The sequence below is a fragment of the Sphaeramia orbicularis genome, chromosome 3 (genome assembly GCF_902148855.1).
Source record: "Sphaeramia orbicularis chromosome 3, fSphaOr1.1, whole genome shotgun sequence".
Lineage (NCBI taxonomy): Eukaryota > Metazoa > Chordata > Actinopteri > Kurtiformes > Apogonidae > Sphaeramia > Sphaeramia orbicularis.
In genome coordinates, this window is record NC_043959.1 from 42,035,465 (window position 1) to 42,059,269 (window position 23,805).

At 38.6% G+C, this 23,805-nt stretch overlaps 1 protein-coding gene across 7 annotated transcripts in view; it reads left to right on the forward strand.

The window, feature by feature from the left end:
• esrrga (estrogen-related receptor gamma a) overlaps window positions 1-23,805 on the forward strand; it is a 151,264-nt gene that overhangs the window by 60,512 nt on the left and 66,947 nt on the right. For 4 of the 7 annotated variants that reach the window (XM_030162025.1, XM_030162045.1, XM_030162035.1 and 1 more), the window contains exon 1: window positions 19,883-20,240. The exons of 2 other annotated variants lie outside the window; for them this stretch is intronic. In XM_030162025.1, coding sequence (XP_030017885.1) covers window positions 20,185-20,240 — 56 coding nt within the window. In that variant the 5' untranslated portion in view covers window positions 19,883-20,184. Of the gene's footprint in view, window positions 1-19,882; window positions 20,245-23,805 lie in introns of those variants that run through there. One more of the 7 variants, XM_030162054.1, reaches the window with a different exon arrangement.

Below are 23,805 nucleotides of genomic sequence, written 5' to 3' on the forward strand. Positions count from 1 at the left end.
ACTGAGCTAGACCAGTTTAGCCGGATACTGCTTTTCTGATATATAAAGTAATGTTGTACCATAAAATGATACACAATGTCCCTCAGCATACTTTGATTTTTGAGTCTTATTTTTTTAAATTGACCATACATCAAAAAGCACTAAAACTACTGTCAGTTCTTATCAAACATGTTCAAAAATTTCTTTAAATTATCTAAAATGAATACATATGACTGTAACAATAATGTCTCCTTTCACACATTTCTAGTATCCACAATAGCTTCCATTAAACTGAAAAGCTTTTGTACAAATATCTATTTTATTTATGTACAAGCTTGGTCACTAAACTGTCATTTCTCTGGAAAACAGGCAGTGAGCTGGTTGTGTGCGGTTGGTCATTCCCTGGTGACTGCTTTCCCCATTTTTGAGTGTCCTTAGGCTACACACTGAACCCCAAATTGCTCTTGATGGTCAGGCCAGCACATTGTGCGATTGCTTGCACATGAATAAGTGAATGAGAAGCAAACTGAAAAGTGTTTTAGTTAAAAGCAGTATTTAAACATAGTCAATTTACGAAGCACAAAAGGAAACGAGAAAAAAAAAGGATAGAAGAAATGTACTGTATGCTTGTGTTGTTTGTCCCATTTGGCTCTCTTTTTGTGTTTTCATCATACCATTTTTTAACCTCCATCCTCCCCATTCTTGTCTTTCCTCTGATTCATATTGTTTCTCCTCCCCCACTCTCCACACATTATCAATCTCTTTCCTTCCGTCTCTTGCTCTTTCTTTCTCTCTTCCCGGTTGAGTGGTGAGCAGACAGAGAGAGAGAGAGAGAGAGAGAGATGTGAGTCTCAGCCAATTTGTCCTGACACATAGAGATGCTCAGGTGGGAGAGAGGTGTCAAACAACTGAGAGAGAGAACGAAAGACGGGTTTGAAGGAAGGAGGGGAGAGAGGATGTAAGAAGGAGGGAAAACAGGAGGAGATTGTATAGACATAGCCTACTGCAACCATTTATTTTCTGTGCATGGTGTGGTAGTTATGTGTGAGGCTGATATTTAATTTTTTTGTAAAAGTCAAGAAAAAGCCCACACATTGCAAAAGCACATAGTGTGTAGCGTATTTATACTCTAGAAAAAAACTAGGGAATAAGAAAAGTATACAGCGAGTGTGAGTCAGAAAAAATGAAAGAAAGTGTTTTTATGGCAAATGGGCAACAGAGAAGGATCGAAGGAAGATAAGAAGGAAGGCATAGATGGTTACGAGGGGTCCCCCTGTGATAGTGGCATGTTCCCCTCGTGTCGCAACAAGAGAGAGAGTGGGATCGACAGAGAGAGAGATGTCTAATCTTAGAGGGTAAGGGAGCGTGGACTCCCCAGGGCTTGTCGTGCTCAGCACCTTGTTAACCAGACATCTCTCTTTCCATCTCTATTTCCATCTCTCTTTTCACCTTGTTTTCTCCCTGTTTCTCTGAACTGTCGTACTCAATCTCTATCTGTCTGTCTGTCCGTCCGTCCATCTGTCCATCGCAGCGCAAGTGGCAAGTGCCGCTTTGTTCACCTGACAAACTGTTTGTGACTGCGTTCAATGTGTGTGTTGTATGTGTGTATGTCTGGTGTCAATGCATTGTCAAGGTGCGGAAACTTCTGTCTCTGGTTAATGGAACATCATTCAATGTTAACACAGATTGACAGCTAAAGTCCAAGCGTGCTTGCACACACACACACACACACACACACACACACACAGTAGTTGTGAAGGTGCTAGTCATAAAATATTTGGATGAGGTTTGAGTTTTAAGAACAGCTGTTTAGATAGTAACTACAATAACAGTAAGTCGATAAAGTATCATACAGCACACCGATTCATTTTGCAATTTGATAAATAACATACATGAAATCAATTAAAAGTAGGCAACAGGGCATATGTTATTCGTGGTTACTATTTGTGTTTGTTGATAATGTATCAGTGTCTGATTGAAAACTCGATATTTTAATTAATAGCTGTAAAATGTCTACAACATGACCCCAAGAACTTTGTCTCTGTGTTTAGATCAAAAGCATAGTCAGTTTGTCCAGTTAATGGTCACACTGAACTATGAACTTTTAGCATTAATGTTTGGTATTCTACCCTTTGTTCCATAGACTGTAGACTATATATTGTTTGTGTTAGAGCCATGATTATCACCCACTGGTTCCTGAACTGCCATTTTGAAGCCAGAAGTGACCATATTTAAACAAAAAGGAACTACAGGTTAGCATAACAAAGTCCTTACAGTCCTGTTAAAGGAGTTATATTTTGCATTTTTTTTTTTTTTTTTAATGGAATTGTGCATTTTAAAACATTTCCCTGTGGTTTACATAAACTTTAAATAAAATGCTTGGGTCTGAATCCTTCATTAATTCAACTCCACAGGTCCATCTTCCACCCTATTTCTGAGTAATGACACCAGAAAAGTCGTTTTGAGCGCTGGCCCTTTAAATGCAAATGAGCCACTTCACACTCCACACCCTCCAGGTTGTTGACTGTGCTGCTCTGTCCCGTTCAGCCACTTGTGTTCATTAACCAAACCAACAACTGAACATTTTAGGTAATCGGCTCAATGTTTGGACATTTTTAGTATGGACTTCAACCGCTGCTGTTGACAAACAGTTATGGCGTACTCGGAGAAATGTTCAACAGAAGTCTTGACCTTATATATGCAAATGTCTTGATGTAACTAGTTATAGATGTAAAAAATTAAGAAGGAATTACAACAGGTTGTAGAAATCCACTCAATTTTTGCCAAAATGAATATAAAGATAGAAAGCTGCAGCACCTGGAGGGTTCAAATTCAAACTTTTTGAATTGTTAGGGTCCCCAAATACACAAATAAATTTGCCAAAGACTAATAGAAGTGGATTTAGCAAAATATGACCCCTTTAAGGCAACCTATTAACTACAAGAATCTTTACATGTGTACATATGTACATGTGGACATGCTACACACACCAAAATTGAACCTCTGCTTTTAACCACTTTTTAACTGCTTTTAGTCACTGGCTAAACATGCAGGAACACATTATACACTGCAGACTAGGAGCACTGGGCTGCCATGTCAGGTGCCCGGGGAGCAGATGGAGTGTTCAGTGCCTTGCTCAAGAGCACATCAGCCAACCGTTTCTCTGTGGTCCAGGGAATCGAACCAACACCCCCTCAGTCACAAGCTGCTTCTCTAACCTTCTAGGCCATGGTTGGCTTAACCACAACCAAATTAGTGCTGTCAGGATAAAAATGTGTTTTATTAAATACACTGACACACAAAAAGTCAGACTTGACAGGTGAGCAAGCTGTCACACAGACCTGTCAATCAAACCCAAACCATAGAAGCCTTCTATTTGACCTGAGATCAAAAATTGAAAGATGGACCATATCACTTATTGGACGTTCCAAATAAAACACATGAGACTAGAATGACTACTGGAAAAATTGTTAACAATGTTAGTCTATGGGAACAAGGACTTCTTGGAGCCCCTCACAACTCAACAACTTTAAGCTCCTGCCACAATGGTGTCATTTTGGAGCACAGATCCTTGCCCCTTGGTTTGTCTCCATTTGTTATAAAGGGTGAATTGTACATTTCAGATACTTCACTTAGTATTTGTGCGACTAATGTAGGGTTAAAGTTGCCTTCATGTTTGGTCTGAGCACTGAATGAGTGTATCATTCCTGTTTCATTAAAATGACATTTCAAGCAAGTGTCTTAGTTGTTTACACATGTTCGTATGACTCCACCTCTTAGTGCATGCTTCTTGGACACACAAACCATATCTCTGGTTAATGGCTTTCCTCATTTAATGGACATAGGCATTGAAGGTGGGTCTTAAGAATGATCTAAATCTGAGACTTCTGATATCATCTGAATATTGAGATCAAGACTATGACTTAACGCTGTTTGTTCAGTTGGAGCATCACTAAAAACGAGTAATGTATGATATAAAATGCCTTTTTCAGATGACAGTCATTAGTCTGGCTCATGAGCGATACGTGATGACATAGTTCCAGGCTAAATCATCAGTGTGGGACTACAGGGTATTATGCTGCTTACTGCTGAGCTTTGAGGTTTCAGGATGCTGTAAAACAATGTGAGAAGCACTTTCTACTCGTTCAGACACTGCCGTAATGAGAAAATACTCTTAATCCAGCTCACACATACACACACCGAAACGCGCAGAGGCGTATTTCTGCTGCCGAGTGGTTTCTTGGTGAAAGCATATTGCGAGAGAAGCAGTTTAAGGAGTGGCAATTATAGTTTTGGACAACGTCATTGATTTAAACTCCTGATTAGAGGAAAGGTGACAGAGGTGGTACACACAATGGTGAGTGTAGGGGCGAGGTGAGGAAGGCTGAATGGCACACACACACTAATACACACACACAGCTTTACTCTCCGTCAGTCATGGGAATGCCTTAGAATGGCAAGGGTCCCCCCTCCATCCCTGTTTTCATGTTTCTCTCTCTCTCCTCGCTGTCCCTCGCTCTTATTTTCTCGACACACCTGACTGAAATATTGATGTCTTCCAAGCACTGCTGTTCATGCCTAAGTGGTTGTTTTTGTTTCAAAGAACCAGTGCCTGTTTCACACATACACAAATCTACACACATACACACCAATACACACACTACAGACAGAAAAAGAGACAGTCAAGAAAATAGGAACACGGTCAATTCATGCAGTCCACATTGTCAACTTGATCACTCACTGTAAACAAATACAGTCTTAGCCACATTGATGACTGTCTTCAACTCTTATATACCTCAAAAAAACATGAGCATTAAAATGATACCCAACTTAAAATAAATGTGCTTTCTCCTGTCATTCATACATTATCAGCCTTATGACATTAGTAAAGCATGCAAGCTGAAAAATATCAGCCTAATAATTATATAACAGGTGTATTGTGTACTTAGGAGTAATTTCTAAATGTGAAAATAAGAGACATAACCCAAGGTATTGTTTCTAATAGTGAGATGAATACGTGTGGCTCCTGACCCAAAAAACTGAATTAAAGTCAAGAGTAAATATTGGATTACTTAAAGATTATGTGTGCAGGGTTTGCACATATGCTTTAAGCCTCATGAAGCTGATGAAGGCTTGAAGCCAAAACGTGTTGAAGTGTTTTTTAAGGTCTACACATGACCATGCTGTGAGAGTAAAGGCATTTTAATGCTTAAAGAGAGCGCCTTGGAGCTTTCAAACATTTATTTTACTTTTACTTCTAAGATTGCTTAAAGTGTTTCATCAAACAACAATATGATAATACTTCTGGTGAAACTACCATTACTACTGGTGTGGTCCGAGTAGTGTATTAATATGTGTACTTGCAGTTTGTTGTTAACATGGTGAGTTCTATTATTTTTGAATTTTATTTCAGTCCCAGTGGCATTTGTTTCCCTGCTCAGTACGAAAATACATGCATGTGTACACACACTTACTTAGAGATGCTATTCCGTTCCAGGCTGCCTCTGTGTTACCGTTTAGCATATCCTATTAATATTAGATGAGAATCATTTGTATCTGAGCGCACCATTGACCTTACTGTGCAGAGGCATGTAGAGCACAGGTGTAGGTGTGTTGTGTTGTGTAGGACTTGTGTTCACACACACAAGTCCCAGTTCTCATAACAGTGGGTATTCCCTGTTAAGTCCTGTTTTATTTTTATTTTATGTTATTTTAAGGGATTTTTTTCTAAACATTAATTGTCTTTTACACTCATACACAGTTGTATTTAAACAATACAGTGGTGTGTTTAAGGCAAGGCAAGGCAAGGCAAGTTTATTTGTATAGCACATTTCAGCAACAAGGCAATTCAAGGTGCTTCACACAGGACATTGAAATAAAAGAAACAAAAAGAAACACATTTAAAATATTATAAAAGAAACATATAAAAGGTGATTAAAAACAGCGAGTAAGAAAACAACACATAAAATCAAAATAAAATAAAATAAAATAAAAATAAAAACACACACATATTAAAGTAAAAGTTGCAGTGCAGAGTTTCAAAAGAGAATATAAAATTTAAAAAGTCAAAAGCCTTTCAGTCAAAGGCAGCAGTGAACAGGTGAGTCTTTAACCTGGACTTAAAAGAACTCAGACTCTCAGCAGACCTGATATTTTCTGGTAGTTTGTTCCAGATATACGGAGCATAGAAACTGAACGCTGATTCTCCATGTTTAGTTCTGACTTTGGGAACACAGAGCAGACCTGCACCAGATGACCTGAGTGGTCTGGATGGTTCATACTGGACTAGAAGGTCTCTAATGTATTTTGGGCCTAAACCATTCTGTGCTTTATATGCTAGTAAGAGAATTTTAAAGTCTATTCTCTGAGAGACAGGAAGCCAGTGTAGAGACCTCAGAACTGGGCTGATGTGGTCCACTCTTTTGGTCTTAGCGAGGACTTGAGCAGCAGCATTCTGGATCAGTTGCAGTCGTCGAATAGACTTTTTAGGCAGACCAGAGAAGATACTGTTACAGTAGTCAACTCAACTAAAGACGAAGGCATGGACAAGTTTTTCAAGGTCTTGCTGCGACATCAGTCCCTTAATCCTAGAAATGTTCTTGAGGTGATAGTAAGCTGACTTTGTAATTGTTTGTATGTGGTTTTTAAAATTCAGGTCTGAATCCATGACAACACCCAAATTCCTGGCCTGGTCTGAAGTTTTTAACTGAAGTGACTGGAGCTGCATGCTGATTTTAAGACGTTCCTCCTTGGGTCCAAAAATGACTACCTCAGTTTTTTCTCTGTTTAACTGAAGAAAGTTATGGCCCATCCATTCAGATATTTGCTCCATGCATTTACCCAGTGCTTGTATGGGGCTATGGTCACCTGGGGACATTGAAATGTAGAGCTGTGAGGTGTGTTTAAAGCTAATGGGGAAAATGGTCAGCTGTAAGATAATGTACATTTCATGGCCATATTGACCTGAGACAGATTTACTCAGAATGAGTTTTTTTATTGTATTGTTTGGTTGCTACTGTGGATTCTGTAACACTTGCCTTGGCCAGTTAGTTGTTTGTTGGCAAAGAAGGATTTTAAGCAATTTATACAATTTATTGTTACTCACACTAGATAAAAATGTCAGCTAAGCGCCTGTGAGTAAATGGAATCACCAGGTTACACCAGAATATACACTTTGTGTCTGATACTGCTTTCATTGAGAGCCTGATGAAGCCTGTGATATCTGCTGTGTTACCAGATTCATTTAGACCGTAGAGTATTAACTGCGTTTGTGTGTGCGTGTGAGTGTGTGTGTGTGTGTGTGTGTGAGTGTGTGTGTGTGCGCTCGCACGCGTGCACATGTATGTGTGTGTATTGAGGCAAAGCTGGGGTCTACCACATGTCAGATTGTAATTGAGTCCCTGTAGTTCAAATGCATCTCCATTAGCTCTCTCTATCAGTTTGAGCTCACTCTGAACCTGAGCAGGAGACATTGGACTCTAATCCACACTATGTCTCACAGTCTAAGACACATAGGTTCCTAATTTTAGATGTTTGGTGTGTTATTGCAATGCTGCATGTTAGTATATGATACAGGTTTGTGTCTTTTATGCTGATAATGCTGATAAATTGTGTGCATCGTACTGTATGATACTGCTGAGTAAATATTTTATCCTGCTACTATACACTATGGGTGGACAGGAGGGGTTATTCTGTCGCTGAGGTTTTTCATCTTTGGACTTTTTTCTAATGGGTATTTGTGGAGGCAGCAGTGAAACATCTTTGTTTTTGTCTCATCTTTTGTTTTCTGTTGTCATAACAGGGAACTGTGCCCTCTTAGACTCCTTAGTTCAGCATCGCTCTCTGGGTCATCAATATGCTGATCGTGTTTCTTGTCATTGTTGTGTGTGTGTGATTTTAACAAGCCATCCTCATTTCCAAGAAAATAAAAAATAAGAAATAAATAGAATCAACATCCCATACTGTGGAGCCAGATCCAGATTTTCTTGTTTTCTGGTCAAAGTGATCTTGAGGATAACTCAAAAATCTATGCTGATTTTCCCCATTATCCATAAAACTTGGGATATTCTCTATTATACAATAAAAAGTGGAATTGTATTCTTTATAAAACATAGGAACAAAAACACTGATTTGAAAAAAAGGATTTTCTTAAGAAAAAAATAATCAGGTAATTTGGAATTTTATGACATCTCCCAAAATTAGCATAGAGCCATGTTTAGCTCTGTGTGGAAGCTCCTCTTTTTTAACACCAGAGGAGAACAGCTGCTGGAATCTGGGAGAAGAATTTTGCTCCATTCTTGTCTGAGATCAGATTCTAGCTGCTCAATTTGTATTTATGTTTCATGACGCTCCAAATGTTTTCAATTGGTGAAAGGTCTCCCAGTTCATCACCCAGACTTTTACTACAAAGTATTTGTAGAATCAGATCAATTGAGGTTGGATTGGGAGGGCACTGTGTCCGGTATCATCTTTGTTGTCATCTTCATCCTCATCATCTTTGTCCTCCTCATCGTCGTCTTTGTTAGCAATTTCTTCAAACATCTTCTCCAACAAAACTACTGGTTGGATTAATTTCTAATTAAATTTGTGCCTTCCTTAGGACAATGTCTACAAATTTTGTGTATAGTTTTGAGAAATTTAGATTTTTGAATTGTTGGGGAATTTTGGAAATATTAAAAATGTGCCTCTACTTATAATGGGCCAAATTTTGATGGTTTATAACACGGAAATGGTTATATATTAATATAGTTACTATTGAGGACTGATAAAAGGTCACATATATACATTCACTTGGGTCACTTGACCTTTGACCTTGAGTGACCTTGATGGGTCAGACTCAAGCGCATCAATGTCTAGATTTTGATAATCTTCTTTTCCGAAACTACTGGTCGGATTAATTTCAAATTTTTTATGTAGCTTCCTTGGGACAATGTCTGCAAAGTGTGTTCAGAGTTTAGAGAAATTTAGATTTTTGAATTTTTAATGGATTTTGGAAATATTACAAATCTTGTGTTTGCTTATAATGAACCATATTTTGATGGCTTATAACATGGAAATGGTTAGAGATATCAATATAGTTACTACTGAGCACTGATAGAAGACATACATGGACTTTCATTTAATTGTTGAGTTATCCTCTGGTGAAAGTACCACCCCCTTCTATTGGGAGACTGATCTCCTGCATCAAGACCACAGGACTCTAACATAGTACAAGAACCTTGCAAATTCAAGTTGTTATTGATTATTGATAGAACATGCCAGTGAGCTACAGGGCCATTGGTCCTATTTGTTTACTTCTGTTCTCCCCTTGGTAGTTAGGTATTATTTTTCAATTGGTTGTCCATGTTTAGTGTCTGCATTAAACAACATGGCGTGAATGCTCAGTATGGAGTATCCAAGACATACTTTTTGTAATAAAACTTCTTAATATTGTAGTTTTACTGTTGCACTTGCAATGCTATCCCTAATTCAGGATGGATTATGTCTATCTTTCCTTTCTCTCATTATCTTTTCCAGTGAGGTCAAACAGAAGTGTTTTGGAAAAAGAGATAGGAGGTGATGCAAATGCAGCCTCAGTTGTTTGTTTCTGTCCCAGCTTTTTTTCTAGATTTGCCTACAATTGCATATATCAACAAAATGTAGTCAAGTTGGTCAATGAAAACAATGAATTTTTCTATTTTATTTTATTTTTTTACTTTAAAGGTTCAAAGGTGTTAACAAATCTCAGGGTTTCATTTAATTGCATTTTTAGGAAATGTCCCAAGTTTTCACACACACACACACACACACACACAAACAAAAAAAATAGGATTAGATGAGGCTGAAACTTTAGGGATCAAATCAAATCATCCCCAGAGGTGAAATCTGATCAAATCAAGAGATGAGTGTCATAATCCAGTCTGAGTCACAGATCTTACATTGATGTTGATATTAAAGGTCTTTATGGCAACAGGCTGAGGAAACTCTCTGGGATCGACTCTTGTGAAAGTTTTTAATGCTCTAATGAAACTTTGCAGATACAATACTCCACAACAGGAGGATGTGAACTTTATGTCATAAAATCTAGACTGATCCTGGATTTTTAGATTAAACTGACTATCTAATATTTAGTCATTTTGTGAAAGTGAGACACAAATGGGATGACAGCAGGTCTCCATCTCCTGATACTACAAGTGTCAATTTGTCTGTGTGTGTATGTGTGGCTTCAGTGTGTCCTCTATGCCCCTGCATTGTTCCCCACATTGTTTTTCTTCACAAAAAGTCACGGCCTGACAAGGTGCTGCGCGCTGTAAAAATTATGCCTTGTTTATACGTATTTATTTCCCCTTGACAGTTTAATTATTTCTGGCCCCATTGGAGGAAACCACATAAAAAACTCCCCGTGTTCATACAGATTCTAATTAGGAATGCTGGGAAATTAAAACAGAGTTGTTTCGAAATGCTGTCATTTTTCCAGGGCCTCGTCTTGGAATTATGTCTCAATCAGCACAAGCGGAAATAATTACTTGTATACCTTCTAACTGCCAACATTTACCAAATGGCAAAGCAATTTACAGCCATCATGGCCCAAGAAGCAATCATTGGGTCAACTATAAATTCACAGGCCGACGGTTTGGAGAGCAACGTTGGAGGGAAGGGTTATTGTGGAGAATTAGACAGAGAGATAAAGAGTTGAGGTCTGTCTTTCTCCCACTGTTTTCTCCGGTTCCTTTTTCTCAGATTGTTATCCTCGTCCTCCTCTCAGCGACACATCTTATGGTCTCAGCTTTCCATTTTTGTTCAGCGTCCACACTCGCAGATCGTTTTGCATATTTTGCAGTGAAACTGTAGCGCCACGAGGACACACATACACACACTTCTCAAATGGAGGCAGCTCGACGATTAAGTGATTATTTCCACACACACCATTAAACACACTCATTGCAGGCACAGACGTAGACAAAAGCCCAGATAAAAACATACATGAGCACAGACACTTAAACACCCGCACAATTGGCTTTAAAGTAATTACTCACACACGTCATTAGACACAGACACAGATGAAGTGGAGTGTGTTTATGTTCTGTGTATTTTGCACTGTGGACTGTTGTACTCCCTTTTGCTCTTTAAATGCAATAACATTACCCATCTAGTATAACAAATTAACTGATTTTCACCATCTTACAGCACAGACAGTCAAGTAAGTAACAGCAGCTTCAAGTGATAGGAGGAACGCGATGTTAGAATGAAGCCTTCCACACAGAGAGCGACAAGTGAAAGATACAGTGTGGTCTTTAATATGATTTATTAAAATGAATTTGAACCATTCTCAACATTAGGGCAGTATTCAGATTGAAATCAACAGCTGGGGTATGTTCTTCTTCAAGTATCAGTGAAATATACAAACAGATCACTAAACACTTTGCAGACACAGAAATAATGCATTACTGTTTATTCTTCTTCTTAGCAGCATTTTTTTTGTCTTTCATTGCAACCGTCACCAAGTAAATAGTAATCCACCAGGATGCATGCTGTATTGTGGATGATATATCACCCTGCATCAAAGGTTTAGCCACTTTAAACATTTTTGCAATCATTAAAATATATTTTCTCCCCATTTGTCTGAGCTGGTTGAGTAGCAGACATTTTTGCTTCTTTAATTTGTTGAGTTCAAGAGGATTTTGCTCTGTTTAGGGATTTAGGATGTTGACAAAGATTTCTACTTACTGTTGCTGTTTAAAGATTTTGTTGCTTTTGTCACTGTTTTTTTCATCAAGGACAAATATGAGTCATTTTAGATTTTAAGTCTGTTGTTTGTCATTTACCTGCTGGTGTCCTGTTAGGTGCTGAAGAACTGTCATTGAGATTTATTAGCTGGCTACCTGTTGTTATTCTTAGTATATATTGTCATGAAATAATGTAATAGATTACAGAACCCAATGCATCACAGTAGCTCATTACAAAATGTATTCTCCACAAAGTAAAAACTCATTTTGAGCCACAACTATTATTAGCCTTTCAGTGTGTCCTCTTCTAATCTTAACATGTGTCTTTATCCTCAGTTGAACCTTGATGCAAATCTTATGTCAACTTGTTGCCTAGATAAGGCTAAAATAAATAAAAAAGATCTAAAAAGTAAGTAGACATTGTCTGAGAATATAATACACAACCAATCATAATATTTCATTGCAAACTGTATTTTTTAACAAAGAAAATTGTTTTTTATTTAAACCATAACTAACAAAAGCTTTTCAGTGTGTCTTCACATGTGAACTCATAGGAGCAGGTGTCTTTATCCTCTGTTGAACCTGAATATCAGCTTGTAGACTAGATAAGGCTAAAAAACTACTCACCTGCTAAATATTAAACAAAACGTTAATGCACTGCCAACATTATCAACTGACATGGATGGATGACTGTATGTAATGTTACTTGGCTTTAACTCACCCCACATGATACGACATATAGTAACATGTGCATATTCGTGGTGTGTTGGATTCAGTTTTTTGAGACATGAAGTCAATTTAGCTTTGACAAACTGAGTGTAAAATTCAGAGAGAATGATTTGTAACCTGTAAACATTAACACATAAATCAAATCTCTACGCTCACCAGTTTCAATTGAAACTGGAAATAGTTATTGAGGCTAGATTTCACATTTTGTCGTCCTTGAAAATCTTTTTTTTTTTTTTTTTTTTTTTTAAGATTACCTTTCCTCTCAACCCTGTTGTTTTATCCCATTTCCCCCTTCATCTCCCCAGTACACACACTCTCTCTTACCGTCTTTATTAGTAGTGGAATTATTCACTTGGCTTGCACCTCAGTTTGAATAAATTGAGTGTTGAACTCTTGGAAAGAGGGGCTTTTTTGGCAGGCGTACATTCGTGTCTGAGTATCTGTGTGTGTATTATGTGTGTGTTGCGCTAACAAAGAGACAGCACTGAGAGATGACTAATCCCACTGGAATAGCCCACTCATGTTCTGTTTGAGAGCGGCGTAATTAAAGGAGCGCACCTCTCCGAAGTCACCTATTTCAATACAAAACACTGCTTTATACAGACACACATTCAGGGAAACACACACACACACACAGCTTTCTTACTATGCTCAGATACAAAAAAAAACCTCACTGTGTATATAATTACATCCTCGTTCTAATTTATCCCTGGGAATATATCAAAACTCGAGGATAAGAAGGAAGGAGGTGGTGGCAGTGAGGTTCTGAGAGATCATAAGGTCAAACCAATGACAAAACAGACTGCAGCAATAAAAAAATATATGTATATTCATTGCTTATTTTCCAATAGGTGAAAAAAAAACACCTTGCTTTTTGTGTTGTCTGTTCATTTATTTAGTACCCTGACCAGTCCACCTTTAATTCCCCTTCCTTTTTCATTGCCAAACCCTTAAACCTCAACATAAAACTGATCCACATCATTTATCCTGCAGACATTTGGTGATTTCTTTGTTTGTTCCCTTTGTTCATTAACAAACTGATGTCAGTGCATAACTGATTGCTGCAGTCACACTTTAACAGACACATATATAGATGTATGAATGAAAGCTGAAGTTGGAGCCATTGTATTCTACTCATACCACATACACTTTGGCGGGAGCAGACTTGGCTGAATGGAAATTATGTGCACCCTCACAAACACACTAAGAGAGCTCGTCAGCTTTGACATCTATCATGTCTGCCCTGTCTGTCCACGTTTGATGAGGTTAAACCTCAGTCCAGCCCAAAGCCTTCCCCTTTTTCCTGTCCCTGCTTGATGAGGTCACTCCTTTCACTCTTTGATGAGGTGCGGCCCAGCCAACCTTCAATCTGACCACTGACAGGATGGTGACCGCAACTGACCTAGTCTGTGTTTGTGTGTGTGTCTGTGTGCATGTGAGTGTGTGCTCCATCATCTTTGTTGGCCATATGACTTAACTAATACTAAATACCCTCAGCAACTAATTAAGTCTTAGTGAATCTAACTTGTGCACAGTGTGCTTTTGTGCATGTTGTGATCCAAATGTATGCTTATGTATCAGTGAAACAGAGAAACCATGTGATAGTGTAAAGAAGGTTAATGCTACCTTTTTAGTCTAAGGTCACCTTTTCCATATAACTTTCTCTCTCGCCATTTTTATCACCTAATTATACACATATTCACTCTTTCTTTACCCTACCTCTCTTTTCATATCTGTCTCTCAGTCTCTCTATCTCTTCTTCATCTTGCACACACGCACACACACACACACACACACACACACACACACACACACACACACACACACACACACACATACACACACACATTTCTTCCAAGCTGTGAATCCTTCCTGACCTTTGTATAGAATAGCAGGGCTGTCACATGTCTCTCTGTTCTAAAGAAAACACAACATACATCCACAAAGATTATAATCATGTGTGTGTGAGTGTGAATGTGAGTGCATGAGTCTCAGGGTTGTTACATGTGGAATAAGAATATTCATTTCATGTTTGAATCTGCACATACCTGTACATTACATTCTTAACATGTGTTACAGAGTCTATGTTCTTAATAACACTTGATCTTTGGTTTGTGATGTGTGTGTGTGTGTGTGTGTGTGTGTGCGTGTGTGTGCGTGTGTGTGTGTGTGTGTGTGTGTGTGTGTGTGTGTGTGTGTGAGAGATTTCAGCATTCCCCCTTCCAAAGGTTACCAGGAAGAGTTTTGGTGACAGGCTCCAGAAAGCCCCCTAAACCCAGCAGCTTTTCCCAACAGCTGCTGTTCTCCTTGGCCTTGATCAACATCACTGCCCCATTCCCTCCCTGGGAACGAATAAAACACACGCACACTCATGCACACTCTTAAAAAGTCAGCAACCAACAAAAATCAAATCTGTAAATGTTACCCAGTGTGGCAGGTAATCTTTATTGATTTTCTCACCGTGTTAATATTACCAGCGTACAAGTATTATGTAGGCGTGTTGGTGTTGGTGCCTGAAAAATGTTTTCATTTGGGAGAAGTTGCACCTGTGCATAAACTTAATAACCATCTACACATTTGTTTGGCAAAACTAAGTGCTCAAACACTGTCTTTTTCAGACTCTGATTCCGGTAGATCAAACGCTGCAAACTAAAGTCAGCTACTTATATGTTGAACTAACTTGCAAATGTAAAGAATATGAATAAGATTATTGTACCTTCACATGTGTGGTATATGCTTTCCTTATCTGTATACACTGTAGGTATGGTACATACTGCATACACCCTTATACGAGAACTTTGAATGTCCTCACAGTGTGAATGTGACTGTCCAAATCTTCAGTATGCACAATTTACACCTAGATGAAGTATTAAAAGTCTGGTTATTAGTTCAGTGTGATATTAGTAGCTCAAGCATCACATTTTATTTATTTCTTTATTTAAATCTAAGCAGTGATTCACCTTTTATATGTCCGATTGACTGTTTTTATTAATATCTTTGTATAGTTTTCTTCTTTCGTTTGGAGACTAAATGATATACTTGCAACAACCTCATTTCACCAAAGCTTTCAATGTAAAATACTAGTTTCAAAGCGTAGAAACATGGATAAATACACTCAAATAGCCTCAAATGAACTCCACCTTAAGTGTAGTGTTTATGTAATAACACCTAGTGACTGCAAAAACTGTCACTGCTATAAAACCAATTGGACAATTTGTTGACAGCTATGTATTTTCAGGTCCCCATCTCACTTTATCTCCCCTCTTTTGAGATTCTCTCCCACACTTTAGCCGTTTCTCTCTCTCTCCGTCTCTCTGGGTTCAGTGTGCAGCTGGTTTGGGATCAGGGCAGGGGGTCTGTGGTCAAATTGGCCGTTTCCACACTGTGTTCTGCTGTACCTGCTGACAGAGCTATCAGATAACTTAGCTCCATCTCCCCTGTTCCTGCTGGCATTATAACTGCTTGTGTGTCTCTGTTTGTGTGTTTCTGTGTGTTAAGGTTTTTAGTTGTAATCAAATCTTAAATGGAATTTTTTTAAATGCAGGTATGATTAGAAACAACCACACATGCACTCATTGAAACACACATCACTGATTCTCAATGCTGTAGTTGATGGTTAAGCTGACCAGAGTCCATAGCTCCCTCTGTTGGCCGGTAGTGAACTACACCCTCACCTCCCCTTCTCTCTCTGCCTGCTCTTGGCAGCTCTCTTTGCGTTTACGAGAGCAGAGTTCAGCACTGTGTGTCATGTAAAATGTTCTAAGTGGTTAATTTAGATTTTGCTCCATCTTTACTTTCTAGTACAGTTACCACCAATAAAACACACTGACATAATTCTCTTTTTAATAATCACAAAATACTTTCCAAGGCAATCATCAATCAAGCACCGTGAATCGGCGCCGGAGCTTTGTTTGCCATTTTGGCTTCGGTCAAGAGCTGTAAATTTATGACAGACGCCCATGTGTCAACTGGTGGCCTGAGGTCAACTGCTTAAGTGACCACCTCTTGAATTTGTTAAAGATATTTTTGACCAGTGCAGACACACACACATGCTCACCAACGCTGCCCTGAATGAACTTGCTGTGGCCTATTGAGTGGCGTGATTGATGTCAGTATGAGTTGCAGCAGATAATTCTTCCACAGATGTCAACAGGCTGCCACCACAGGGTCAAAACCCACTCACACATAAAAAGGCACACTCAACAGAAGCCAGTGTTAAAAACAGTACAATAGATTTCACATAATAACTAAACTGCAGATAGAACACCAAGTCACTCTTGTGTAATACATACAGACATGAAATTATTGATTATAATGGCATTTCTGTTGTATTGTGTTTTGGTTTTTATCCAGTGTGTGAATTTGATTACCAAAGAAGCCCACATACACATGAACACAAAAGGGTATTTCCCTGGCTTTTAGTGTAATAGGTTTGTGTTTAGGTGGTTTGTGTGTCAGCTGTGTTTGTCCAGGAAGAGAAGAAAACAGAAGTGGCCTAAAGGGGTCACTGTCAACATACACACTGTCTGTGAGCCAATCAATAGACAGGGGGAGGGGAGGAGGGAGAAGAAGAGTGAAGTAAAAAGACAGGGGGTTTTGGAAATGTTAAGGATGAAACTAGTATTTATGAAATTGTGAGTGTTTGCATTTAGAAGTCAAAGTGGAACAGTGGAAGGGTATGATTTTTAGAACGATCTAGATTGTGGGTTTATGTGTGTAGTGTGTAATGAGCGAACCACCATAAGAGTTTTTCTGTTTACATAATAAATGTACAGAAGTGTTTGCTTTGAATCCAGACCCTTAGATTTAATCCTAGAACTGTCACTGTCCTCAAAATCAGTTTTTGATGCAAACTGCATAAATATAATTTACAAAATGACACTAAATATGTTTATCTATAAACTACTACAAAGCAGCGTGCTTCCATACACACATAAAATTAACCACAAAGTGTTTTGTGTTAAATCAGTTTTGGGTTGTTTTTATTAAGCTATTTAATATCTGGACTCATTTTAGCATGGTTGATGCTCCTCAGTGTCATAACAATAATTAATTCTATAATATTTATTTTATCTATACAATGCATGACTAAAAAATATTACATTTCATACTGTTTTTATGCTTCAGTGTTAATATTAATTATATCTTTAATGACAAAGTGGGAAAGATGTGAGAAGGGATGAGAACGTAAAAAAGATCCTTGAATGTGTGAAATTAATTTCCCACAAAAGCACATTTCCTATTTTTCAATACATGTTATGCATGTTGAGCAAAGCATTGAATACACATTCCATACATGAATCTTATTGTTTCTTCACAAACACGGAAATAGCAGATTGTCTGTGTGTGTTTGTGTGTGTGTGTGTTAGAGAGAATGGTTTTGGTAAAAGATTTGTTTGCCCAGTAGTGACGGCAGCATTGATTCACACTCATCTTTGTCGATGCTTATAAGCCCCTGGATACATCATAACCGTGTGTGTTTTTGTGTTCGTGTACATGAACCTTTGAGCATCTGTGTTTACATGAGTTTGCATACATATTGTGTATGTGTGTCTGCTTTCAAACATCACATAAGATCTGCTTGACTTCTGTGATCCTTCAATGAATTATTCTCCCTTTTAGACTTTAGTAAACTGTTAAACAATCACCTCTTATTTGTCTAGCATTTTCTTAACCTCATATGTTAGAGAAATGCCAATATACGGTACACAAAACCCACTATAGTAATGCTTTCTTCCTTTCTTCAGTTATTTTTTATAGGAGGTATCACTTTAAAGTATTTCTTTAAGCTTTAAAGTTAGATTCAGCCTTCATCTGTATGTGTGAAGGCACATATATTAGTTCTTTCTGTTACTGTTTCTAAGAGTCATTGGTGTGTTGCTGTAGATATCTGTGAACATTGTGTATTTTAGTGCTGTTTTCTGGGTTAAAAGGTTTTATCATATATTTCTTGGGCAGTAAGAAAGCATGGTAATTTATATATAAGCAAATAACAGGATCTTTCAATGGAGTAAAAAGCACATGAACTTGCTGCTGTCAGCTCGAAGAACTGAGATGTTTAGCATTTAACTCGTTTGTTAGTTTGCATGAGACAGGGAGAAAAGTAGGCTGCAGTATTGTACAAACACACACATGCACATACGCACAAACATACATCAAAGCAGAGATTGGTTTCAGGAAATGTTTTATTATCTGTTCTCCTCCAAACCTGCTAATCACAACTACTCTCTTTCATCTTAGAATCCCCCCTTTCCACCCTTCTGATTTTTTTCTCTCCATCTCTCTCTCTCTCTCTCTCTCTCTCTCTCTCTCTCTCTCTCTCTCTTCTCCATCCTCTGTCTGTGTGCATCAGTATCTTAACATTGGAAAGAAAGAAAGAAAGAAAGAAAGAAAGAAAGAAAGAAAGAAAGAAAGAAAAAGATCTAAGTCTCCCTGTAGGTTTCCAGTTTTCTCCTTTTTGAGAAAAAACCCTTCCCACTCTCCTCACACTCTCTTTTCCTTTTCTCTCTCCTCCTCTCCAGAGATTCGGTCTGGCTTTGTCAATACCTACATTCCAAAGTGTCAGAAATATTGGATATACTGTAAATACATGGCATGCTGGTGCCAAGATGGCAGGGAGCTCAACAAAACAGCATGCAGCGGGGGAAACCTTGTCCCAATCATTCCCAAATCATTCCACAACAAAGAACAAGGTCCCTGGAATTGCCATAATCCCGTATTTTACTGCTGAGCTGTGATGGGCTCTGCTGTGCTGTGTGTGTTTGTGTGAATGTGTGAGTGAGTATGTGTGTGTGTGTGTGTGTGTGTGTGTGTGTGTGTGTGTGTACGTGAGTTTAGGCAGTGTGACGTATTATTTAGGCTCTGTGTCAAGCTTATACATTTTGCTTTGATCTCCTATCTGATTAGGCCAATTTTGTGTTTTCCAGAGGTGATATAATAATCCTCTCCACATATAGGCAATTCTCTCAAAATGCAGCTTAGCCTAAACATTACTTTTGGCAATCATTTTAAAAGTTTCCAAACATTGCCTAACATTTCTTTTACTCTCTGACTGTGTGGTCATTTCCAACACGGGTGCATGAAACAGCGGAGGCAGGCTTGTGAGAGATACTTGGTCTGAGGGACAGAAACACAAAGATTGGCCGATAAAGAGACAAAGAAAGAAAGAGAGTGGGATGTATTGCTTTAAATCTTTCCCTCACCTGTCTCTCTCCTCTCCTCTTCGCTCCCTCCCTCTCTCTTCCCTCTTTGTCTGATCCCTCCCTCTCCACCTGCTCTTCTCCCTCTCTCTCTTGCTCTCCCTGCTTTTCTCCACCCCTTACTCCACCCATCCCTGTAGCAATTGGTCCAGTGTCTACCAATCACAGCACAACCTGGACCTAAGGGACTGCATATGCAAAACACTGCTTAATATTCATGAGCTGCTATCGGGGCTTTAAGTCGTTGATTAGGACAGCGGCACAGCTTTCCGTCCCAACTGCCTTGCCGGCTGGCTGTGTGTGTGCCTATAGCCCCCTCTCCCTGGCTCTCACATACACACATCGCGCAGACACACTCCCTCACATATACACACACTCTCGCAGAGCCGATCAGTGCAGGCAGCGCAGAGCCTGGTAATTGTATTGCTCCCTCCAAGCGGAAGGAAGGACCAAGAGAGAGACAAGAGAAAGAAGAGGAGGAGGGAGGAGACATATAAAAACTTTGATTTTTGTAAACAATTTTCTTGTTTTTTTCCGGAGGAGGTTGACATGACAATGACCCGGTATCGCCGATGGATTCGGTAGGACACCCATTATCCGAGTGTTTTTTAATGCACTCTGAACAAGAGTAGGTAAATTTTACCTTTTAATCTTACCTCTTTACCCATCATTCAACTTTCATTGCCATCGTCTCCCACTGTGTGAGTCTGTTTGTGTGTGTTTGTGTGTATGTGCTGGTATGCAGCAGAGGTGGCCGGTACCATGTCAAGGTTGTTTCTGCTGTCAGGTAGCACGCGTTCACTGTCTGCGTTTCTGTGTGTATGTATGTGTGGCTGCAGTATCCGGACAGCAGCTCTCACTCAGTGGTTAGAAGAGCACAATCTCTGTCCCTCCACCTGGGAGCAAGATTTACACACTGACACACCTGCACACACATGCACACACACTCCACACCACAGAGACATACTTTCTTCTTCACTTTCTCTGTTTTTAAGACATTGTTTTACTTTGAGCCAAATTGTCTTTTTAGGACAACACTCTATCTTTGTCAGAGTCTGCCTGTATCTATGCATGTGTGCATGAGTTTCTGCTCGCACATGTATGTTTTTATGTGTGTATCCATCCAAGCGGAGAATAAGCAAGGTAACAGGGCATTGAGGTTACAGGAATAACGTGGAGAGACGGGAGGAGAAGGGCCCATAAGAGAGGAGGGAGGAGGCGAGGGGGAGAGCTGCGCTCTTAAATGCCAGAGGAGGTTGAATTTCAGACGGGCAACTCAGCGTGTGGCCTGCACAGGAATTAGAGACAGTTACACACACACACACACACACACTAAACAGGCAAGTGCCGCTGAGCTGCTCCTTTTGCCAGCGCTTTGCTCTTTTAGGTGTGCATTGAAGATGCTGTAGAAAGGCAGATTCATTTATTGGCGACTTGGACAGCAGTGTGTGTGTTTAACATGTAAAATGTGTTTCATGGAAATACACAATTAAGGCAAACTAAGTCAAACATTAAGGTAATTTATGCTAATATGCACATAGATTTTCCTTTTTAAAACAGCACAAGTCACACATGGATTTAGCTGAAGTGATCAGTGTGATTTAGGGAGTAAACAGCTTGAATCCAGTCCTGGCACGAATACTGGTCAGCCTGCAAACCCATTCTTTAATTTCAGAAGTTCACAACATATATGCATAAAAAATTAAAATATACATGTCTGTGCAGGTTATTTTGGTTCAAGTGATTGTAGCTCTTTAGTAAAAGAATTTCATTCAGTTACGTTGAATCACACTTTCAGTAAAAATCTGTGTCCTACGACAGAAACCCTGTGTTTAAAGACCTGAATTGAAAGGAAAGGAAAAGCTCATGCACATCTGACATGTTTCTCAAACATGAAAGTTTTAAGATCTGATGTGATTTTAAGATTTTTTTGTGTGGGTGAAAGGTGTCCCCTTTACATGCATAGACTCTCACCTACACTATAAGTTTACATCTTTAGGGTTAAAGCACATCACATGAAATAGATCCCTTTATTTTAGAGTAGAAAATTTTTTTTATTTTTATTTGAGTTATTATTTTCATATTTTTCACAAATTTATTTAAATAATAGGGGTTTGCAAATGTTGAGCTAGAGACTTTAATCTTATTTGTTGTTCTTGTTAAGTGTTTGTTTGTTTGGAGTGTAATTATTTCAGTTTTTGTGGTTCTGATCTGAATGAACAATTTTTTTTTAAACAAATGACACATCAGCAAGAGAAAACTCAGATTTATCTTTATTCTGAATATTTTTGAGAGCAGAAAGACCCTAACTGCAGTTCTGTACATTGTTTCATGACGTTTCGTGTTGTGTAGTTTAAGAATCATAGCTTTACCATCAGTTTAAGGGTAAAACATACAATTCTAAATGTGATTTGCAAATTAAACTAAGCGTTTCACCAGGTTTTGGTTCATGTGTGTATGCTTAAGCTCAGTAACACATAATTAAGCACAAATATATTGAGTGAAATACACACATTCATTTTCGATATTTCCCTGTGGCATATGCCTGCTTTACCTGTGGAAGTCTGTGCCAGTGTACACAAGGTAATCACTTATCTACATTTCAGAAAACTTCTCTTCTGTCTATCCGTTTGTCCATCTACCCATCTACGCATCATTTTATCCATCCTGTTTTTTTTTCGCTCAACTCAGACCTCCTCTACTTTGCTCTCCGACATTGCTTTCCTTGACTAATTAAAATATTAGGGATAATGATGATCATACCGATAATAATAATAACAACAACAAGCACTTAAGCTGTTAACATAATTGCATTCCCCTCATGCCACCTTATACATACCATTTGCATATCATTAAGACGTATTTTCGACAGCAACTTTAGTGGATTTAGTGGGTTTTGTCAGTGGGTGTGAAGTGAGAAGACGGCTGGTGAGTCGCGCAATGGCCATGCAGACAGTCAGGCAAACGTTACTGCAGATGATTCTCAGAGAAGCACGACTGCTCTGATTTTTTAATCATATTTTTGTGTCATAATGTAGTTTTTTTTTAATTACACAGAATTTTTACACGTTTTATTGTTTGTAATGGTGAGTAAAAAAAATGTTTCACCCCATTGGTCAAATTTTGCTTGTTGTAAATTAAACCATCGAAAGGTGCTGTTAAAGAAAACTCTCAACACTATATTAATAAGGATATTAATAAGCAAAACCTTTAATTGAAGTGTGAGTATTTGTTAATAAATAATCTGCAGCAAAGGAAAACGCTCAGTTATGATTCAGCCTGCGTTAAGTGTGTTCTTTTTGTCTAATCACACTAATGTTACAATGATGAAGGAAATCAAACAGAAAAAATTATTTTTTCTGGATTATTTTTGTAGGAATATGCAGGCCCTAAATATTTCAGAATGTTTCAGTTTTCTCATTTCCCTTCAGACCTAACCTGTTTTAAGGAAAAAACATTTTCCGTGAAAGCTGAAGGCCGATTATTATGTTCACACTCTCGATTTCACTCAAAATATTAGCTCTTTGTAATATAAATATTTGCGTCATATACTTAATTAATACTGCGTTGATTTAAAAAAGATTATTACAATGTGTTTTTTTAGCTGCAGTGAGGAAATGTGAGCTATAAAAGGATTTAATGAAGACTAAAAAAAAAAAAACATAAATGCTTGCTTCAAATAGAATGATATTAAGGTTAACTCTTTTATTTATCCATTGGTCTGTAAATTTTTTCTTCATGTCTTTTCTCTGTGCGCTGATTTTCTTCCCCTCAGTTCATGAGCGAGAGAAAGTGGAGGGAGATAGAGGGGAGAGAGAGGGAGAGGTAAAGCTGAGGGGAGGGAGGGACAGGGGGACCAAAGAGAGATTGCGTAAATTAAAATCCTTTTAATCTCCTTATAAAATCATTTACTTAATTCATCTGTCAAACCATGTCAATATGTGCCGTGCTGATTTGTTGGCTCTGTGTGTGTGTGTGTGTACGTGCGTGCGTCTGTGAGCATGTGTGTGTGCATTTGCATCTGTTTGTTGTCATGCATGGGCTCGTGCTTGCCTCCCTGTCCACATTTTGTGTGTGTGTGCGTGTGTGTGTGTGTGTGTGTGTGTTTGTGTGTGTGTGTGTGTGTGTGTGTGTGTGTGTGTGTGTGTGTGTGTGTGACCTATGGGTGGCCTGTATGAGGAAGTGTTGTTCTT